This window comes from Mesoplodon mirus, assembly GCF_964341445.2.
Source record: "Mesoplodon mirus genome assembly, chromosome: 14".
Classification (NCBI taxonomy): Eukaryota; Metazoa; Chordata; class Mammalia; order Artiodactyla; family Ziphiidae; genus Mesoplodon; species Mesoplodon mirus.
Genome location: NC_138990.1, coordinates 69,092,117 through 69,111,080, shown reverse-complemented (window position 1 = coordinate 69,111,080; position 18,964 = coordinate 69,092,117). Strand labels below are relative to the sequence as shown.

Genomic DNA, 18,964 nt, shown 5'->3' with positions numbered 1-18,964 from the left:
GTTGGAGTATGAATGGGAGCAGGAAGGAGCTGCTCAGACAAGGAGTGATAGAACACTTAAAACTCCCTTGATATCTTTAATAAGAGGATTCTAAGGAAGCCCAGTCCCCCTAACAGAGAGACTTCCTGGTTTAGACTGGCAGAGGCTATGGCCTGACAGGTTGCTATCTCTACCTCAGGCTGTTCCTCAGCAGTTATGTGAGAGATGCTAGACAGGTCCACAGTGATCTGCTAATATCTAGAAGTGCAATATTGTTTTATTGACGATAGTGTTTTCTTTCTGCCTTGTTTTGTAGACTGGTCAAAAGAATGGATTTCACAGAGGCTTACTCTGACACATGCTCCACGGTTGGACTTGCTGCCAGGGAAGGCAATGTTAAAGTCTTAAGAAAACTGCTCAAAAACGGACGTAGTGTTGATGTTGCTGATAACAGGGGATGGATGCCAATTCATGAAGCAGCTTATCACAACTCTGTAGAATGTTTACGGATGTTAATTCATGCAGGTAAAGTAAATTCAGGGTGTGGGAGGCTGGGCTTGCAAGCTGAATTAATAAAAGAAAAAAAATGGTAATACATGACTTATTAACAGTAGTATTTGTTTGCCTTTGTATAACCATACAATAACTACTTCTGTGTTATTAAGAATGGTAGGATTGCCTACCTTGAATTATATAAGTATGGTGTTTCAGCTGGACATTTAGAAATGTTGTCCTCTATATGAAAGTGCTTATGCCTGGCCGATTTTTACTGCTAAGCTAGGTGATGTGGCAGAAGTAGTCTGCTGTTTTAATTTAAGCATTTGGTACTTACTGGTCATGTTTATTTTTTATTCCTTCTCCAAAGAAAAAGAACAGTGCCGCCGAAATTGAGGGTATGCGTGTTTTCCTTGAATTAGTCTTTTTTTTTTTTAAATACTTTTCAGTTTGCTGAATTTGGGGACTCTTTCCAATTAGTTTGATTTTGTACTTGCTGAGGACACAGAAGAGAACAGGACAGACAAGGTCCCTGCCGTAGTGTTTTTATTCCCTTTTGGGGGTAGGGGTGGGAACAGACAATAAATACCTAAGCAGTTAAACAAGGTAATTTCAAAAGGTAAAAGTGTTGTGGAAAAAATAAAACAGAGTAATGGGACAGAGAGTAATCATGCACATCTCTTTCCAGCTCTGTATTTGGTAGACTTCATGCTCGTAGGTTGAGATCAGCCATGTGGGAGTAGTTACACCACAGAAATCAGCCAGTGTTACAAACCAATTCTATAAACTTTTCTTTTTTCTTTTTTCACTCCCTCAGATCCAGTTACACAGCCAGCACACAACTGAGTGAGGGGCTCAGTAAATGAGACTAAAGGAGACAGTGTGACACTAAGGAAGCGGGGTGTGGGAAGAGAATTAATGGTGATTGAGCACTGCTTTGTAGCAGTCATTGTACTAGATGCTTGATTTACATTATTTATCTAAATATGCAGAACTGCTATTGAGAACATGTTATCCCCATTTTATTGTTGGAAAGACCAAGGCTCAGAGAAATTGACTTGTCAAAAGTTATATAATAAACCAGGATATTTGATTTGAACCCATTTCTCTCTGACCCTAAAGCCCATGTTTTTCCACTATAGTATGCTTCCAGTGTTTAATCAAAGTAAACATTTTTAACATTCAGTTAATTTAAACCGAGTTTGAATATAACACTCCATGTTATGACACTCAGTGCACCATTTACATTTCATTAATCATGGACATTCATATTCTTCTCCCCTGTGTACTTACCATCACCATTCACTCAGAAGGTAGACTTTTGGGACCATAGCTCATCAAAATTATTAACTCATTACTTCATGGATAGGAAAGAAAGTAATCCTCAAAATGTTTTTGGTGTGGCTTTTTGTTTGTTTTGTTTTAAGGGATGAGAGATGACAAGGCTAAATTCTCCAAATCATAATACAGGAAGTTTATCATGAATGCTTTTTAAATCACGTGTTCTAGAGTCTATTATAGTTGAATGTTTAAACATATTGGAAAAATAGAGTTTATGCCTCAAATGTAAAAATACATGTTTTCAGAATTTGTTTGAAGTTAATTCTATAGCTTGAATTCCCAAACTATCTCTAGTGACAAAGGCATGAATTTTTTTTGTTGTTATAAATTTATTTTATTTATTTATTTTTGGCTGTGTTGGGTCTTCGTTGCTGCGTGCGGGCTTTCTCTAGTTGCGGCGAGTGGGTGCTACTCTTCGTTGCAGCGCGTGGGCTTCTCATTGCGGTGGCTTCTGTTGTTGCGGAGCATGGTCTCTAGGTGCACGGGCTTCAGTAGCTGTGGCACATGGGCTTAGTTACTCCCGGGCATGTGGGATCTTCCCGGACCAGGACTCGAACCCGTGTCCCGTGCATTGGCAGGCGGATTCTTAACCACTGCGCCACCAGGGAAGTCCCCAAAGGCATGAATTTGAATATTTGTTTCTAGTCAAAAAGTTCATTCCAGATATACAGTTATCTCTTCCCACATCAGTTTTATGTTATAATTTTTTTTCCTTTAAGCTGCTGAATAAAATTAGGCAGGCTTTTGACTTAATGTGTTTGAACTGGCTATTTAAGTCATCTATGTTTTCTTTTAGAAGTTAAAAGTATCACCTTCATTGTTAATGACTATTCTTTTTTAGGCTTGGTGTTTTTGGAGGGTAAGTCACTCATAGTTAACTATGTGAATAGTTGATATAAATGGTCAAATAAAATTTTCTCACGATTTGTATTAGAGTTCACTATTATGAAATAAATTTTGGATAAATCTAATTTATGTGCAGTACATACACAAGGATTAGGGTAGGGGTAGGGACATAGGAAATAGGGTTTGCAGAGAGTAGGAAGCAGCTATATGACTTATTCTAGGAGGTGGTGACATTTTTGGTCTCAGTTTTCCATGAGTTTGGTTGTTCTGTGTAGTTGGAACGAATGTCCAAAATTCTGTCAGATTTGGTTACTTGATTCACTAGAAAAATGAAACTAAAATGAAGTAAAAGGGCTATATGTCCTATTGGTCACTTTCAAAAATGTTTTCTATATTCCCCTGGCTCATCCTTTCTTTTGTAAATTAAAGTCCATACTTAATTCAGATCCACTGCCTTTCAAAAAAGATTATAATTTAAACTTTTCTGGTTGATTCAAGTTCATAAGTATTTACCAGTGGGGAATGGTAGCTGACTACTTTGTAAAATGTCTAGCTAACATACAGCTTCATGTAAGGAGGTATTTTAAAGTGATGGTGACGTACAAACATTTCTGGTCTTGAAGAGTGAAGTGAGGTCTCTTCTGCTTAATGATGACAGTAGCATCTTCATATCTGTAACCAGTTAACTTGTTGTTATGGGTTAATCTTAAAAGTTTCAAAAGCAAGTTTGATATTTCTGTCATTCTTTATACTTGCTATACCTTTGTTTTATATGATTCATAATTCTCTTGTCCCTTGTGGCTCAGCTGGTATACATAAAATTGTCTTTTATTATATAATTTCTGCCTCCTTAAATTCATCTAATATTAGTTAACTGCCAGAGATTCCTGAAACATATTTTTTATTAGTGTACTAAAGTATGAAGGTGCTCAGGCCTAGACAAAAAGGATAGAAGAGTCTTAAAAGGTTAGAAAGGCTTTGCTTTACTGTCTTCATTTTAGATCCAGAATCTAGCCTAGAAGTCATACATGGCCATTTCATTCAAGTTGGAGAAGAATGCTAAGTATGGATTACTTAGAAATTTAATATGCATATATATATATGTATATATATTTTACTTTAGCTTTCTGTATAAAGTATTAGCACGAATAACAAATTTGCTTGTCTTCTGTATTGGCAGTTTGGTGTAATAGGTACTGAGATTTCATGAAGTTTATTATCTTGAAGAACAATAATGATCTTCAGTGACAGTTAAGCATGCCGTTCTATATTAAACGATTTGCTGACGAAAGGTCACTTAAACTCTTGCAATTAATTATAACATACTGTGAACAAGTACTTTTATGTGGCCAATATATGATCTAATAATTCATATTACTTTCTATTAGTTCATGTTAAGAAAATATTACACTGTTATACTGGGCATGATAACAGATATTGGAAATCCTTAGATAAATAAGGCAGTGTAGCGTAGTGATTAAGAGTTGTGTTCAGATGGACCATGTTATTTTACTTATTCTAACTTTAGCACAAGGTTTAATAGTAAGTCTGGCTTCCCCCCAATATACTCCTTCTTTTATTTTTCTAAATTCTTTGTTATTCTTACCTGCCCTCCCTAACCCCTATCAACTTGAGTCACTTTACAAGTATAAAACCAATCAATGAACTAACACCCAGCTCTGTTGACATTTTGATTAGAATTATAATAAATTTATTATTATTTTGGGAAGAATCAGCTTCTTTATAATGTTGAAATTTTCTATTTGGGAGCTATTTACATATCTGTATCTATATATATCTGTGTGTTCCTAGTTTTTCATGTCTTACCTTATAGTTTTGTGGATATCTGAATATATGTCAGTTTCTGACTAATCTGGGAACACTGTTTTTGTGATAGGAACTTTTAAAATATAACTACCCTATCTTGCCATTTAGTTGTGTATCCTGTGCCCTGGTCCGGGAAGGTCCAGGGCACAGGATTTGGAGGCTGTTTATTTATGCTTATTTATTTATGCTTATTTATGCTTACAAGCTGTTAGTTGAATATTATTATGGCTTAGACTGACGGTTTCAGCAGTTATGATTGCAGGAATTACTTAAAACAGATGATTATTGTAGTCAGGAACATTAGTTTTAATTCTGGCATTTCAAGAAAATATTATTTAAAGCTTTTTTTACTTGTTTATTTTTTGTTTTTGTTTATCAATGCTCTCAGAAATGCCTCCCCCATTCAACCCACCGCTCTATTGTGGGTTTAGAATTTTATTGTTTTGGAAGCAAAGGTAAGAAAGTCACTTAATATTATCTTTTGCTGTGGACTTACAAAAAATTTAATGTGGACATTGTTTACATAATTTGAATGTTACCAAAACTTTGAGATTTTCATAACAAACCCAGAAAACTTAAGTCAACTCATAAGTTCCTTATAAATTGTATGCCATTGTTCAGTTTCTTTGAAGTGCATTTTATTATTTTAGAAATGTAGGCTTCATTAATGATTAGAGTGTAGTTTTAGGTTAGAAAAGGAGTGTTTTAAATACCTTCATCTTATTAGTTGAGTACAAGGAAGTAATGCTACAGGTGAGACCATTTTCCTCATGGAAATTTAGAAATAAAAGAATCAAATTTATTAATATTTCAGTAAATCTTGGATCTTGCTTTTGTGTTATTACTTTTCAATTCCTGCTGCTCTCCTTCCCCCACTTACCAAAAATTAGAGAAGAGAAAATGAGTGTGTGGGCAGAATTTGTGTTAAGACTACTGGGAAGCTGTTTATATTGTGACCCTTGTAGAACTTTTTCTTGATTTTCTAGAGAGTTTTAAACTATGAGACCTCCCATTTATAATTATCTTTTAATATTTTATTAAATTCTTCTGGGAATCTTTGCTTTTTAATCCCAAGAAATAGAAGTGATACCTTCTAATTGATAGTTTTTTATTCTTTCATAGCTTCATCTAAAAACTACATTAAGACAAAGACTTTTGAGGGCTTCTGTGCATTACATCTTGCTGCAAGTCAAGGACATTGGAAGATCATACAGATTCTTCTAGAAGCTGGGGCAGATCCTAATGCCACTACTTTAGAGGAAACCACACCACTGTTTTTAGGTGAAGTATATTATTTGTGGTACAGATAAAATTTTTTATTTTTTACTTTTGTTTTTTGCTAAAGAAACTAAGCTTAATTTTCCCTAAAGCTGATGTATTTATAGTATGTTCTCTGGCAAATATACTGTCACTTATTTGATTTTGAAACCAATAGGTATTTTTAAAGGTTCTTCTTTGTTTTCTAACCTTGGGTGATAGCATCTGAGAATATCTTTTAAAGTTTACTTAAAGTTGTTAAACCTGTTCTGAATTGTAGTCATTATCATTGTTCTCAATGTTGTTCTGAAGACCAGGTAGAGTTTAAATTGTAGCAGTAGTTACAGGGTTACCTGTGAATGTTTTATGTTTGCTTTTGCTTTTTCTTAGCATTAAGAAATTAAGAATGTTTTATGGAAGAAATCATGAGCTAAACCTTTAACGCCAGTTAATTTGTTGCCTATATGGATCACTATTCAGACTTGTTCAGTTATGGTCTGTTTTTTTTTGTTTTTTTTTTGCGGTACGTGGGCCTCTCACTGTTGTGGCCTCTCCCATTGCGGAGCACAGCCTCCAGACGCGCAGGCTCTGCGGCCATGGCTCACGGGCCTAGCCGCTCCGCGGCATGTGGGATCTTCCCGGACCGGGGCACGAATCCGTGTCCCCTGCATCGGCAGGCGGACTCTCAACCACTGCACCACCAGGGAAGCGCTATAGTCTGTTTTTTAATTCATTAAGAACAAAGGCCAGGGACTTCCCTGGTGGTCCAGTGGATAAGACTCTGTGCTCCCAATGCAGGGGGTCTGGGTTCAATTCCTGGTTGGGGAACTAGATCCTGCATACTGCAGGTAAGAAGTCCGCATGCTGTAACTAAGAGTTCACGTGCTGCAACTAAGAAGTCTGCATGCCGCAACTAAAGAGTCCGCGTTCTGCAACTAAGACCCAGCGCAGCCAAAATAAATAATAAACAAACAAATAAATAAATATAAAAAAAAAAGGCCAAATTCTGAAGGGCATACTTCTAATACCTGTCTTTTTTGCTTCCCTCCCTCCCTTTCATCCTGTTTGTCTTTGGGGACATTGTGGCCCATAAAGTTTAGTGGAACATGAGAAAATTAAGAGAATAAAACATTTGTACAGAATCAGTATATTTGGATTATAGTTTTGGTCCTGCCACATGTAATTCATATGTGCATTTATTTACTGTATGTTTCAGTTTCCTCACTTATAAAATGAGAGTAATAGTACCTACCTAGTCTTTATTGGGCGGAGAATAAAATATCTATGAAAATAATTTTTTCCTTGTAAATTTAAAAATATATATTCTTAAAGTTTATGTACAGTAGAATTCATTCTTTTTAGTGTACAGTTTTACGAGTGTTGATGTATGCATAAAAATGTGTAATGACAATGACAGTCAAGACACAGAACAGTTCCATCACCTTGCAAAATTCCATCATGCTGCCTATTTTTTTTGTTTGTTTGTTTTGTTTTTGTGGTACGCGGGCCTCTCACTGTTGTGGCCTCTCCCATTGCGGAGCACAGGCTCCGGACGCACAGGCTCAGCGGCCATGGCTCACGGGCCTAGCCGCTCTGCGGCATGTGGGATCTTCCCGGACCAGGGCACGAACCCGTGTCCCCTGCATCGGCAGATGGACTCTCAACCACTGCGACACCAGGGAAGCCCATGCTGCCTATTTTTAATCAACCTTTTCCCCCTACTTCACCCCTGTTAACCCCTGATCTGTTTTCTGTTTTCATCCCTGTAGTTTGCTTTTTTCTTTTTTGGCTGGGCCTTGCAGCTTGTGGGATCTCAGTTCCTTGACCAGGGTTTGAACCTGGGCCACGGCAGTGGAAGCCCAGCATCCTAGGCCACCAGGGAACTCCCCTGTAGTTTTTTTTTTTTTTTACAGAATGTCATAAATATATATGAAATAATACAACATGTAACCTTTGAGACTGACTTCTTTCACTTAGCATAATGCTTTTGAAATTCATACATGTTGTTGCTTGTATCAGTAATTCATTCCTTTCTTGCTAAGTAGTATTCCATTGTATGAGTGCACCACAATTTATCTGTTTACCAGTTGATAGACATCTGAGTTTTCAGTGTTTGGTGATTATGAATAAATTGCCACAAACTTTTGCACACAGGTTTTGTTTGGATATAAGTTTTCATTTCTCTTGAATTAATATTTAGGATTGTTGGTTTGTGTAGTAAGTGTATGTTTAATTTTGGAAAACAATTTGTAAGTTTCTTATATAGTGACTCTCCCATTTTGCATCCCCTCCAGTAATGTTTGAGAGTTTCAGTTGTCGCACATTCTCACCATGTCACTTGGTATTGACAAATTTTTCTTTTTTTCTTTTTTCACATTTTAGTCATTTTAATAGGGATTTAGTGGTATCTCGTTGTGATTTTAATTTGTATTTTTCCTGATTGCTAATGATGTTTAACATCTTTTCATGTGATTATTTGCCATCTTTCCTTTTTTTTCTGTTCTGTTATTAGACAAGTGTTTTGTTTTGAAATAATTTCAGACTTATGGAAATAACAGTACAAAGGATTCTTGTGTACCTTTCACCCAAAGTTTGTTCTTTTGCCCTGTTCACTATATCATTTTTTCTCCCTATATATTTATCCATGTATTATTTTTTTGGAACCCTTTGAGATTAAATTGTAGACATAAAGCTTCTTTACGCATAAATACTTCCGTGTGAACTTCCTAGAAGCAATGAAATTCTTTTATGTAACTGCCATAAAATAATCAAAATCTGGAAGTTAACACTGATACAGTACTATTGTTTAATCTACAGATTTTACTCGGGTTTGCCAGTTGCTCCACTAATGTCCTTTTTAGCAAATAAAAAAAAATTTTTTTTTAATTGGTTCAAGATCAGTCCAGGATTATTTATTATATTTAGATGTGATGTCTCTTTAGCCTCCCGTAATTTGGAACAGTTTTTCAGTCTTTACCTGTTATGATCTTTGCATTTTTGAAGAGTTCAGGCCATTTATTTTGTAGAATGTCTTTCCATTTGGGTTTGTCTGACGTTTTTTCTTGATAAAGTACAGGTTATACATTTCTCCAGGAATACCACAGAAGTGAAATGGTATCTTAGTGCATCTTATCAGGAAGAAAATGATCCATTACTGGTGATGTTAATTTATAAAAGTGTTTTAAATATGTGATATATACTATTATGAAGATGTTTCATGGAAGCCTTGCTATAATATGGTTTGAGTTTCCTAGAGGGGAGATTACTTTTTATGTAAAGTTTCTTTTTTTTTTTTACCACATCCACATTTAACCCACTTCAGATATTCTGTACAACTACATAGTAAGCTTAAGCTTTCATTGAAGCCGTGCTAAGTGCAATCTCTGTTCTAGTTGTTATCTTCAAGGAATCTAACATAGAGGCATGAACAAAAGGAATTAAGTCCTGTAAAAGAGTTAGAAATAACGTGTTCAAGGTATTAAAATAGGGAAAAATAAGTCACCCTGGGATGACAGAGGAAGATATCATGTGCAGAGTACGGTATTAATAGTAACAGCAAAATTTATTAAGCAGAGAATGTTTACCAAACCCTGTGTCAGATGTTTTACATGAATTACCTTGTTTAATTTTCACCATGATTCTATGACATATGTACTATTATTATTTCTACTATCACAGATGAGGAAGTGTGAAAACATTGTATTTAGGATCAGAAGTTCTGTATTTAAGTTTTGATCTTGCTACTGTCTGTGTATTGGTTAGAATAGCATTTCCTGAATTGATTCAATGAGCTATTAATAGGTGTTCATTGACAGAAGTATTCCTGATCAACATATGTTTGGGAAATGCTATGTTCTATATTCCCCAGTGTAGAAAAACAAAAATTAGTAGCCATGTAGCTTTATGTGTCCACGTAGTCTGCAGTATCCTCTGTATTCTATGTTATCCTGTTTTAGTATTTTCATAGTCCTTATCACTTGCTACTTTATTGACTCCTCTCACTAGAAAGAATGTTGCACAAGAGCAGGGATTTTATTTATCTTGTTCACTGTTGTAACTCCCAAACTCAGTGCCTCGTATATGGTAGGCATGCAGTAAATTATTTGTTGGATGAAAGAATGAAGGTCTCTGAAATAGCTTCTTATAAAATATCACTTGTTTTAACTTTAATCCAGCATTTTGAAATGTATTTGACCTTAATATTATTTTTATTTGTGGAACACTTAGGGGGAATATCTCAAAAAACATTAATATTCCATGGGACTATTTGAGAAATGCTAGCTTGATCACTTAGTTTACAGTTTCAAAATATAATAGTCCCATTTACTAAATTCAGCATCGTGCTTACTTATTATATAAGTATTTGGAGAAAATTAAAGATGCAGAGTTTTTAGTGATTTATATTTCAGGATATATTTGCTGTTTTTTATGTTAATGAAGGAAGAGTTGCCAGGATAATTCACACCAGTGAACAACTTTAAATCACTTATTTTTAGTAATAGGATTTATTTAGTTTCTTTGGCTGCAAACTACCATCCTAATTATGTTTTGTATTGGCTAATACAAAAAATATTTTGACTCAAGCAGAGAGTTTAAGCCCAAGGATATATAGTACATAGAGTACTTCTGCATGCTCAAGTACTGCATCAATTGTATTAGGTCCTTGTTTGGAAGTAGAGGGGTTTTTGTTTTTTAATTAATTTATTTATTTATTAATTTATTTATTTTTGGCTGTGTTGGGTCTTCATTTCTGTGTGAGGGCTTTCTCTAGTTGCGGCGAGCGGGGGCCACTCTTCATTGTGGTGCATGGGCCTCTCACTGTCGCGGCCTCTCTTGTTGTGGAGCACAAGCTCCAGACGCGCAGGCTCAGTAGTTGTCGCTCACGGGCCTAGTTGCTCTGTGGCATGTGGGATCTTCCCAGACCAGGGCTCGAACCCGTGTCCCCTGCATTAGCAGGCAGATTCTCAACCACTGCGCCACCAGTGAAGCCTGGAAGTAGAGTACTTTTAAAAAAGGAAGAGAAAAGGAAAATTACAGCCTGAGCTTTTGCAAAAACATAGTGACAAAGAATGGATATGTAACTCTTCAGTTAGGTGTTTGTTTAGTTAGGTGTTGTGGGCTCTAATGTCTGCTCTGACCCATAAATAATATGACAGACTTCAGCAATGTGCTTTACTTACCTGTATATTTCTCCCTCTTTTAAATAACCATAGTGATCTGTGTTTCCATCTATAATGGAAGAGGTTTTTTTATTAAAACAAAATCCAGAACACTTCAAGGTTTGCACCAAGCTATAGATGATAATCACTAGGTAAGGAAGAGTGGTTGGACCAACTGGACTTAAAGTGAGAAAGGGGGACTGCCCGTCTAGTATAGCTTCCTTCCCCATCTGTAGCTTTATCTTTCCAAACTGTTCATTGCTGAAACTTTGGAGTATGTTACCCCTCCCCCCAAGGAAAGCTGTATTCCCTTGCATGTTGTAGTACCTATCCTGTGGCCCAGTTAACACCTAAACTGGGGGATCAAGGGATAGAAAATGAATACAGAACTATGGAAACTTTCAGGTGACTAGAAAAGTCATCAACATCAGTGGTGTGTCATTATGATTGGACTAAAGGCTAAATGCAGACAGTTAGAAAATTTACTACTCCACTGTTTATAATGGGAATATCTTTCCTACACAGAACTCACCAAGATTTTCATAAAATAGAGTTTGGAAGGAAGCTTTTCAGTTCGATGACAGTAAGAATTAAAATGAGAAAATCCCACAAATTCAGGAAACTTCTCCTCCATATCTTTCCACGTGAAAATTGTTCTTATAGAACATCATTTGCTAACATGCAATTTAAAGTTTATGTTTAACAAGAAGTCTACCTCTTATTTCTTTTCTTTACCGTTGTCTTCTCTCTCCACTCCCCTTCCCTTGCCTCATAAATGCATACACAGTAAATATTCTAAGAATAGATTTGTAAAACTGCTTTGGAAATATGAATACCCTTATTTATAAATATAGTAGATTTAAGTGAAAATATAGCTGATTATATAGGAAATAGGTTTTCTTTTTATTTTGCTGTATTGAAAACAACACTGATAAATTGGAGGCTCAAATCCAACCCAGTGCGACCTCACAGAACAATTTCTATGAGAACTGCACAGCACGCTGTTTTGGCTTTTTTTTTTTTTTTTTTTTTTTTTTTTTGCGGTACGTGGGCCTCTCACTGTTGTGGCCTCTCCCATTGCGGAGCACAGGCTCCGGACGCGCAGGCTCAGCGGCCATGGCTCACGGGCCCAGCCGCTCCGCGGCATGTGGGATCTTCCCGGACCGGGGCACGAACCCATGTCCCCTGCATCGGCAGGCGGACTCTCAACCACTGCGCCACCAGGGAAGCCCTGTTTTGGCTTTTGATGGATTATTTTTCATTTTTTGTTCTTCTGAGTCTCTGCTTAGTCTGTGTAACCTTCAACGTTAAACATAGCTGTAATGTTTATTAGGAACAAAGTTTTTTATAAACAGTGTTATGTGAGGCTGCCTATTTCAATATTGAATTGTAAAATATGTCATACTTTAGCTCGTGTGGCCTATCCTTTAACTCTGAATGTTGACATATTCCAGAGTTGAACAAACCAACCTGTATTTCACTTTTCACTAGTATTTTCATGGATTAGTGATCATTCATAGAGTTATTTTTTGAGGTGCTATGAATTTTGTGGTTTAGCATTCATATATTTAATATGTATTATATTAATTAAACTTAGTCTTTGGAGTTATTTTTAGATCTTTCAATGGAAAGATTAATCATCTTCCTCAAGGATTATAACTTAAGCATTTTTATTTGAGGACAGGTTCTTGAAAATAGGAGTTTGAGTTTTCTCAGGTCTGAAGTATGGCTGTTCACTAAAAAGTTACATTTTAAAAATGTCGGGCCTCCCTGGTGGCGCAGTGGTTGAGAGTCCGCCTGCCGATGCAGGGGATACGGGTTCGTGCCCCGGTCTGGGAGGATCCCATATGCCGCGGAGCGGCTGGGCCCGTGAGCCATGGCCGCTGGGCCTGCGCGTCCGGAGCCTGTGCTCCGCAACGGGAGAGGCCACAACAGTGAGAGGCCCGCATACCGCAAAAAGAAAAAAAAAAAAAATGTCAATTTCATGTTCTATTTACTTTCTTGATGTAACTTTTTATTATTTTATATCATACTCTTCGATGCTTTAAGACTGTATCTTTTCATCCCTTAAGGTAAGCAGTTTGAAGCTAGTATATTTATTATCTTTCTTGTGTTACCTTCATATAATTAAATGTATGCCATCTGTCATTTTATTAGTCATGTTTGATTGATAGAATTAAACTTCTGGCTTTTAAAAATGAAGAAATCAGTATCCCTATATTCTCCTGTGTAACTCTTTTTCTTTTTCTGTCCTTTGCCAAATTTCGTTAGTTATATTGTATTAACGTTGTCAGTGGAAATAACATTTTGCATCCTATTCTGGCATCTTAATACCTTCATTTTATTTTATTCTTATAGTTCTGTGGTTCAGTAGCTTAGAAGTTTATCATCAGTTATTTTGCCATGGTTTTTCCAGTCTTGTTTGGCTGACTAAATTCTTCCTTTAACAGAGTCCTCTGAAAGGATCCATGGGAATGATGTTCCTTGAGTTCTTGCATGTTCATAATTGAATAATTATTTAATTAAATTAAATCAATGAATTAATTTACTTTTCGGCCATACCCACGCTGCAGCTTGTGGTATCTTAGTTCCTCAACTATGGATTGAACCCAGGCCCTTGGCAGTGAGAGTGCAGAGTCCTAAACACTGGAGTGGTCCTTGGGATGAGGGATGTTTTGCCAGATACTTTTTCTTTGATAGGGACTCCTCAGTGTAATAATTTGTTTCTCTAAGCCATACTGTGGAGATCATACAGAGGTGGCTCCTATAAGGAAACTACTGCTATATGAGTACTTCAAAAGCGTGAATCGGATAATTACAGAAAGTGGTAGAATTCACTTTTATAGCTCTGCTATCTAAATCAAACATTTCTCTTGACTCTTGGTGGGGAGACATATGAAAAAATAGTAAGGTTTTTGTCTTCTAAGACTTTCATGTGATTGAAAGATGTGTTGTTCTGGATATGATCTCTGATGGCTAATTGCCCATTTGACTTCTTTCTGTCAGAAACAGAGACATGTCAGTGGCAACATGTAGAATTAGATTGGGGTACTGACTACAATCTTTCTGTTATATTCCTAACATAATGAATTTTGTCCATTTGGTCATGGTTTTTCCCATCAGTGTACATCTTTAAGATTGTTAGTCGTTGGGCAGACACGAGGTCCTTTGTAAGAAAGAAGTGTAACTTTTCATTACAATTTTAGGAAAAATTTTTCTAAGTAGCAATCAAGTACTACATTTCAGACTAAGGATTCATGGCCAAGACACATTATAGAAATATATCTGTATATATAGGGAGAGTGGTTTGAAATTATGATATATGTCTTTGATGGGAAAGCCTTACTTTATAACCATTCTGATTATAAAATTTAATTATGAAATAAATAACTGTGGGTAGTCCTACTTACCCAGTGACATTCTTGAAATAATTCTCCATCCTTGCCAGTCACTTTGTCAGAGTGAAAAGTTGAAACTAACATATGCTATCAGGGGAGTTAGTATAGTACTTTAATAGTTCTCCTGTCCTGGGTATAGGTAAAGTCTTAGAAAAACTTAAAATCTGAGGTGACATAGAATAAATTCAAAACACTAGAAAAAAAAATTACTTGTCATTGCAGTCTAGTTTCTTTTCTAGTGCCACCAGATGTCAGTGTAACCACAAGACCAAAGAAATACACAGTAGATAAAATGACTACGAACATTCTTTTTTGCTTTGTGAAAGAGGTAGGGAAAAAAGTTTTATTCAAATTAGATATACAATGGAAAGATTATTTTATCAGTGAATTGTAGAGAAAAATGAAGTGCATAATGGAGAATAGAGTACATGTAGAATTTAAGAAGCATAGATACAGTTAAAAATTCATATATAAATCAAATGTACTAATAGAATATGTAGGTGATCTCTGAGGCCCTCAGAAATCACCAACCTGTTGCTATAACTAGAGGAGATGGACAGCCTGTGGTTAAACTGTTCATTACAGCCTTACTGACTGTGATGTTTCTCAGTAGAACTACTGTCACAATCTGAGCCTCACGATGAAAGAGTATATTCTAGCTTAAAGATGTAAAAAAACTCAGCTCACTGCAATTTGCATTTGGTACAGAACTTGTCTACAGTAGTTCCCTAGAACACATAGTCACATTAGGCATTTTTACAAAAGAGCATTGAATAGGATAATTACATTTTAAAAAATCCCTCCTTTAGAAATTTATTGTTTAATGAGTGCTGCATTAAATAATGTTCATTGTTTACTATTTTTAGTTAGAGTTTAGTACTCCTAGTTAGATTTATTACTTACATGAATGTATAGCTCTGCCATATTTCCCCCAGATGAGAATCATATGTTGAGTCCGTGTCTTCATGAAATCTTCATGTGGGGCTTGTGACTGCACTCAGTGTGCTACATGCCTCAACTGAGTTTTGATTTTGGTTAGAAGCTTTATGTGGGTCAGCGGCTGCTTCTACTTCCTTGATTCCTCCTTTTCAACAATATTTTGTTATTCAGGTTATGTTATCCCAGATTACTTCTTTTTCCCTCTTAAATATAGGAAATGGAAAGATGTGTTTCTTCAAAAATATAAATGTCTCCCTAGAAATTATTGCAGGTAATGGTGTTCTCATATCATTCTTATTTTGTTAGACTTTTGCTGTTACATGTTTCTTCAGCACAATAACCTGACCTGTTGTGGGAGGGGCAGTGTCCCTGCCATCAGAACTTCTGGTTTTTCTTTTCTGCTGTCTCAGCTAGAGTCTTACAGACAATACCTGTTTGGATTGAAGGGAGGAAAGCCTTTCCCCCATCTTTCTGTGTACCCCAGACACTTTGAGCTCTGTCTTCCAAATGGGGTGTTTTATTTCATGTTTATTCTTTATCCTTGGGCTCTGGTCTCTGTTCAATGCCAGTGTAATACCAGATCCTATGATTCTGCTTTCTTTTTCTCTCTGGGAATCCACAGTACTTTTCCAGGTTCCAGAATTACTCATTTCCTTTCTGTCCTTGAACACCTGCCCCAAACCATAGGAGCCACAACTGATGGCCTGGTGTCCTGTCCTCATTGCCAGGCATGTATCTTGGAGATAGATATGCCTAGTATTCTAGGTTAAATTCCAATTTAGTTAAATTCTAAACTCTAGACCAGAGCAGTCCAATAGAATTTGGAAGTGTCCTAAATCTGTACTGTTCAGTCACTAGCCAAGTGTGGCTTTTGAGCACTTCGAATGAAGCTAGTTTGATTGAGGTACTCAAATTTTCATTTAATTTAAATTAATTAGATTTAAATAGCCACATATGGCTACTGGCTTCTGTATCAGAGAGCGCAGCTCTTCGTATATCCTTAACTGAGCTGTAGTCCTCTTCTATCTTTGAAATGTTGGCCTCCTTTGCCGTAGCATGCGGTACTAGATGGGTCCCATGTAGAGAGGTGAGGGAGCAAAGAAACACCAGCTTAGCCAATCAGCTTGCTTATTAGTGAGATGGTAGAAATTGCAGCTGAATTTCCCTCATTATCCTCAGTTGATTAGGTAATTATCAGACTCACGCTCCAGTCTAAGGAAATGTCTTTAAGTCTTTGCAAACTTGGACAGGAAGTGGAAGGAAAAGAAAGAACATCAAATTTCTATATAAACAGCATCTGCCTATAGACCTAGTTCTGTTTTTTGGAAGAGAGAAAAGTCTGGCAAGGGAATACAGGTGGTGGCCATGGAAAGATAGAAGATTATGGGCTTTGGATTCCTTTTTTGAGGATGGGAAATAGTGTATATGTTTGTAAGACAAGATCAGTATGGCTGTGGAGGAGGAAAGATAAACATAAACGTTTATTTAAACTAATAAAACTGGTTTGTGAGTAATTATCATGGAGGAAGTGAATTGGACAATAAATTGGGGAAACCTGAGGGTCTGCACTCTCACTTAGGAGGGGACCTGGATATGCACTTCTTGTAGTGCTGGATGATGGTTGCAGTTAATCGGGTTGTTGGACAAAAGGATTGATCCTGCAAAGGGAAGAGGCTGTCCTTAGGGTGCATGGAGTGAAGGTGACCAATATGAGTTTAGTCAGAGAGCTGTATTAGCATTGAGGGAACTGTAATTATGGCCTAACTCATCATGATTGAAAACCTAACCTTCTGAGTATCCTATTTGTGGAGTTTATTAGGAAAAGAAGTTGACCAGTTATATATCAGGAAAGGGGTAAGGGAGACTGAGGGAGAGAAAGAAGGAACATTTATTGAGCACTTACTATATTTACTTATATTAATTATTCAATCAACATAAAAGCCCATAGGTAAGTAGATTATCCTTATTTTATATGTGTAATGAGGTTGAGAGACTAACTTGTTCACAGCTGGACAGAGTGACTGACTACACTATCTGTGTTCTTTCCACTAGAGTTAGGGCATCATCTTGATCCTAAATTATAATTCAGATATGTCTGAGATGCCTGAGCACTTGTGTCATGAATAAGTAGGTGGCAAATTCAGGAGCAGAATGAATGGTTTTCAGGTGGAGATTTTTATTTGAGTAACTGGGTGGTAGAGGGGCTTCTGGGAGACAAGGGTGGAAGAACAGCCTGGTTTTCCAGCTTCAGGGATTCATATTTGAGCCCTGTAGTGAGAGGAGCTGAAGGCGGAAGGTGAAGGATCTGTTTCCATGAGCACCTCTGAGAGGCGCAGGGATATGAGCAGCCCTGCTCTGTAGGAAGCTCGGTGACAGAGCATGTTGTGGGTTAGGTTGGGAACAGGGCATCTTCTCCACTGCTGCTCAGATGTAGCATGTTGCCTATACAGTGGGCACTGCAGGGAAACCAGCATCACTTTGGCATCTTGCATATTCAGAATTGGGAAATAAATGGCACCTATGGCCTGGGTGACATCATTCTCATTGGCACTGTGCCAGTTATAACCTTCAAGTGGCCTTTACAACTGTGGACATCAAGAAGATGTCTCAGAGAAGAAGATGACAGGATTATTTAGGAGATCAGAAGTCCTTAGTGGGTAGAATTTGTCAGGAGATATAGCTTCCATATTATGCAAGTGGGGCCATGAACTGGTGAAAAATACTAAAAACTTTTATTGTGAAACATTTAAAATATATACAAAAGTAGAGAACATAATATAGTGAACTCCTTTGTACCGTCAGCCAGCTCTAGCTGTTATCAGCTTGTTTCTTCTGTAACCCCAATGTCAGGATTTGAAATTTTAGTTTACAGTTTAACATAACTTCACTTGTACGCCCAGGCTAGTGAGTCCCAAAGGAACTCAGGAAAAAGACAATGTTATATTTTGTTTATTTATTCATATCTCAACTACTTCCAAAGAGAATTTGAAGTGACTGATGATTGAGGTAAGAGTAAACACTACACACCTACCAGAATGGCTAAAAAGAAAAAGATTGAAAGTGCCAAGTGTTTATGAGGATATGAAGCAACCAGAAGATAGATTACTGATGGGAGTGTGAATTTGGTATAGCCACTTTGAAAAACTGTTTGGAAGAACTTACTAAAGCTGAGTATATACATACTGTCTGTCCCAGCAATTCCATTCCTAGGCATATATTCAACAGTAGTGTGTATCAGTGTTCAGTAAAAGACGTACTAGAATAGTCTCGTTGTAGCACTCTATAACAGCCCCAAACAGGAAGCTATCCAAAGAGCATCTGCCAACAATAGAACGGATAAATAAATTGTGTTCTATTTACACAATGGATTACTACACAGCAATGAAGAGGAATGGTCTGCAGCTAGAGGCAACAATATTGATAAATTTTACAAGCATAGTGTTGAACCAGAGAAACTAGATATAATAGAGTACAGATTTCCCTCAACTTAGGACGGGGTTACATCCCAATAAGACCGTTGTAAGCTGAAAATGTTGTAAGTCAAAAATGCACTTAATACACCTAGCCTACCGAACATCATCGTTCAGTCTAGCCTACCTTACATGTGCTCAGAACACTTACATTAGCCTACATTGTGCCTTACATTAGGTACAGTCATCCAACACAAAGCTTATTTTATAATAAAGTGTTGAATATCTCGTGTAATTTATTGAAACTATATTG

General features: G+C 36.8%; 1 protein-coding gene across 1 annotated transcript in view; it reads left to right on the top strand.

Moving 5' to 3' along the window:
- The window catches only part of ASB3 (ankyrin repeat and SOCS box containing 3), a 96,085-nt gene that overhangs the window by 33,583 nt on the left and 43,538 nt on the right, over positions 1-18,964 (top strand). Inside the window, exons 2-3 of the mRNA XM_082642105.1 lie at positions 296-504; positions 5,611-5,769. Of these exons, the coding sequence (XP_082498231.1) occupies positions 309-504; positions 5,611-5,769 (355 nt within the window). The 5' untranslated portion in view covers positions 296-308. The remainder of the gene's footprint in view (positions 1-295; positions 505-5,610; positions 5,770-18,964) is intronic.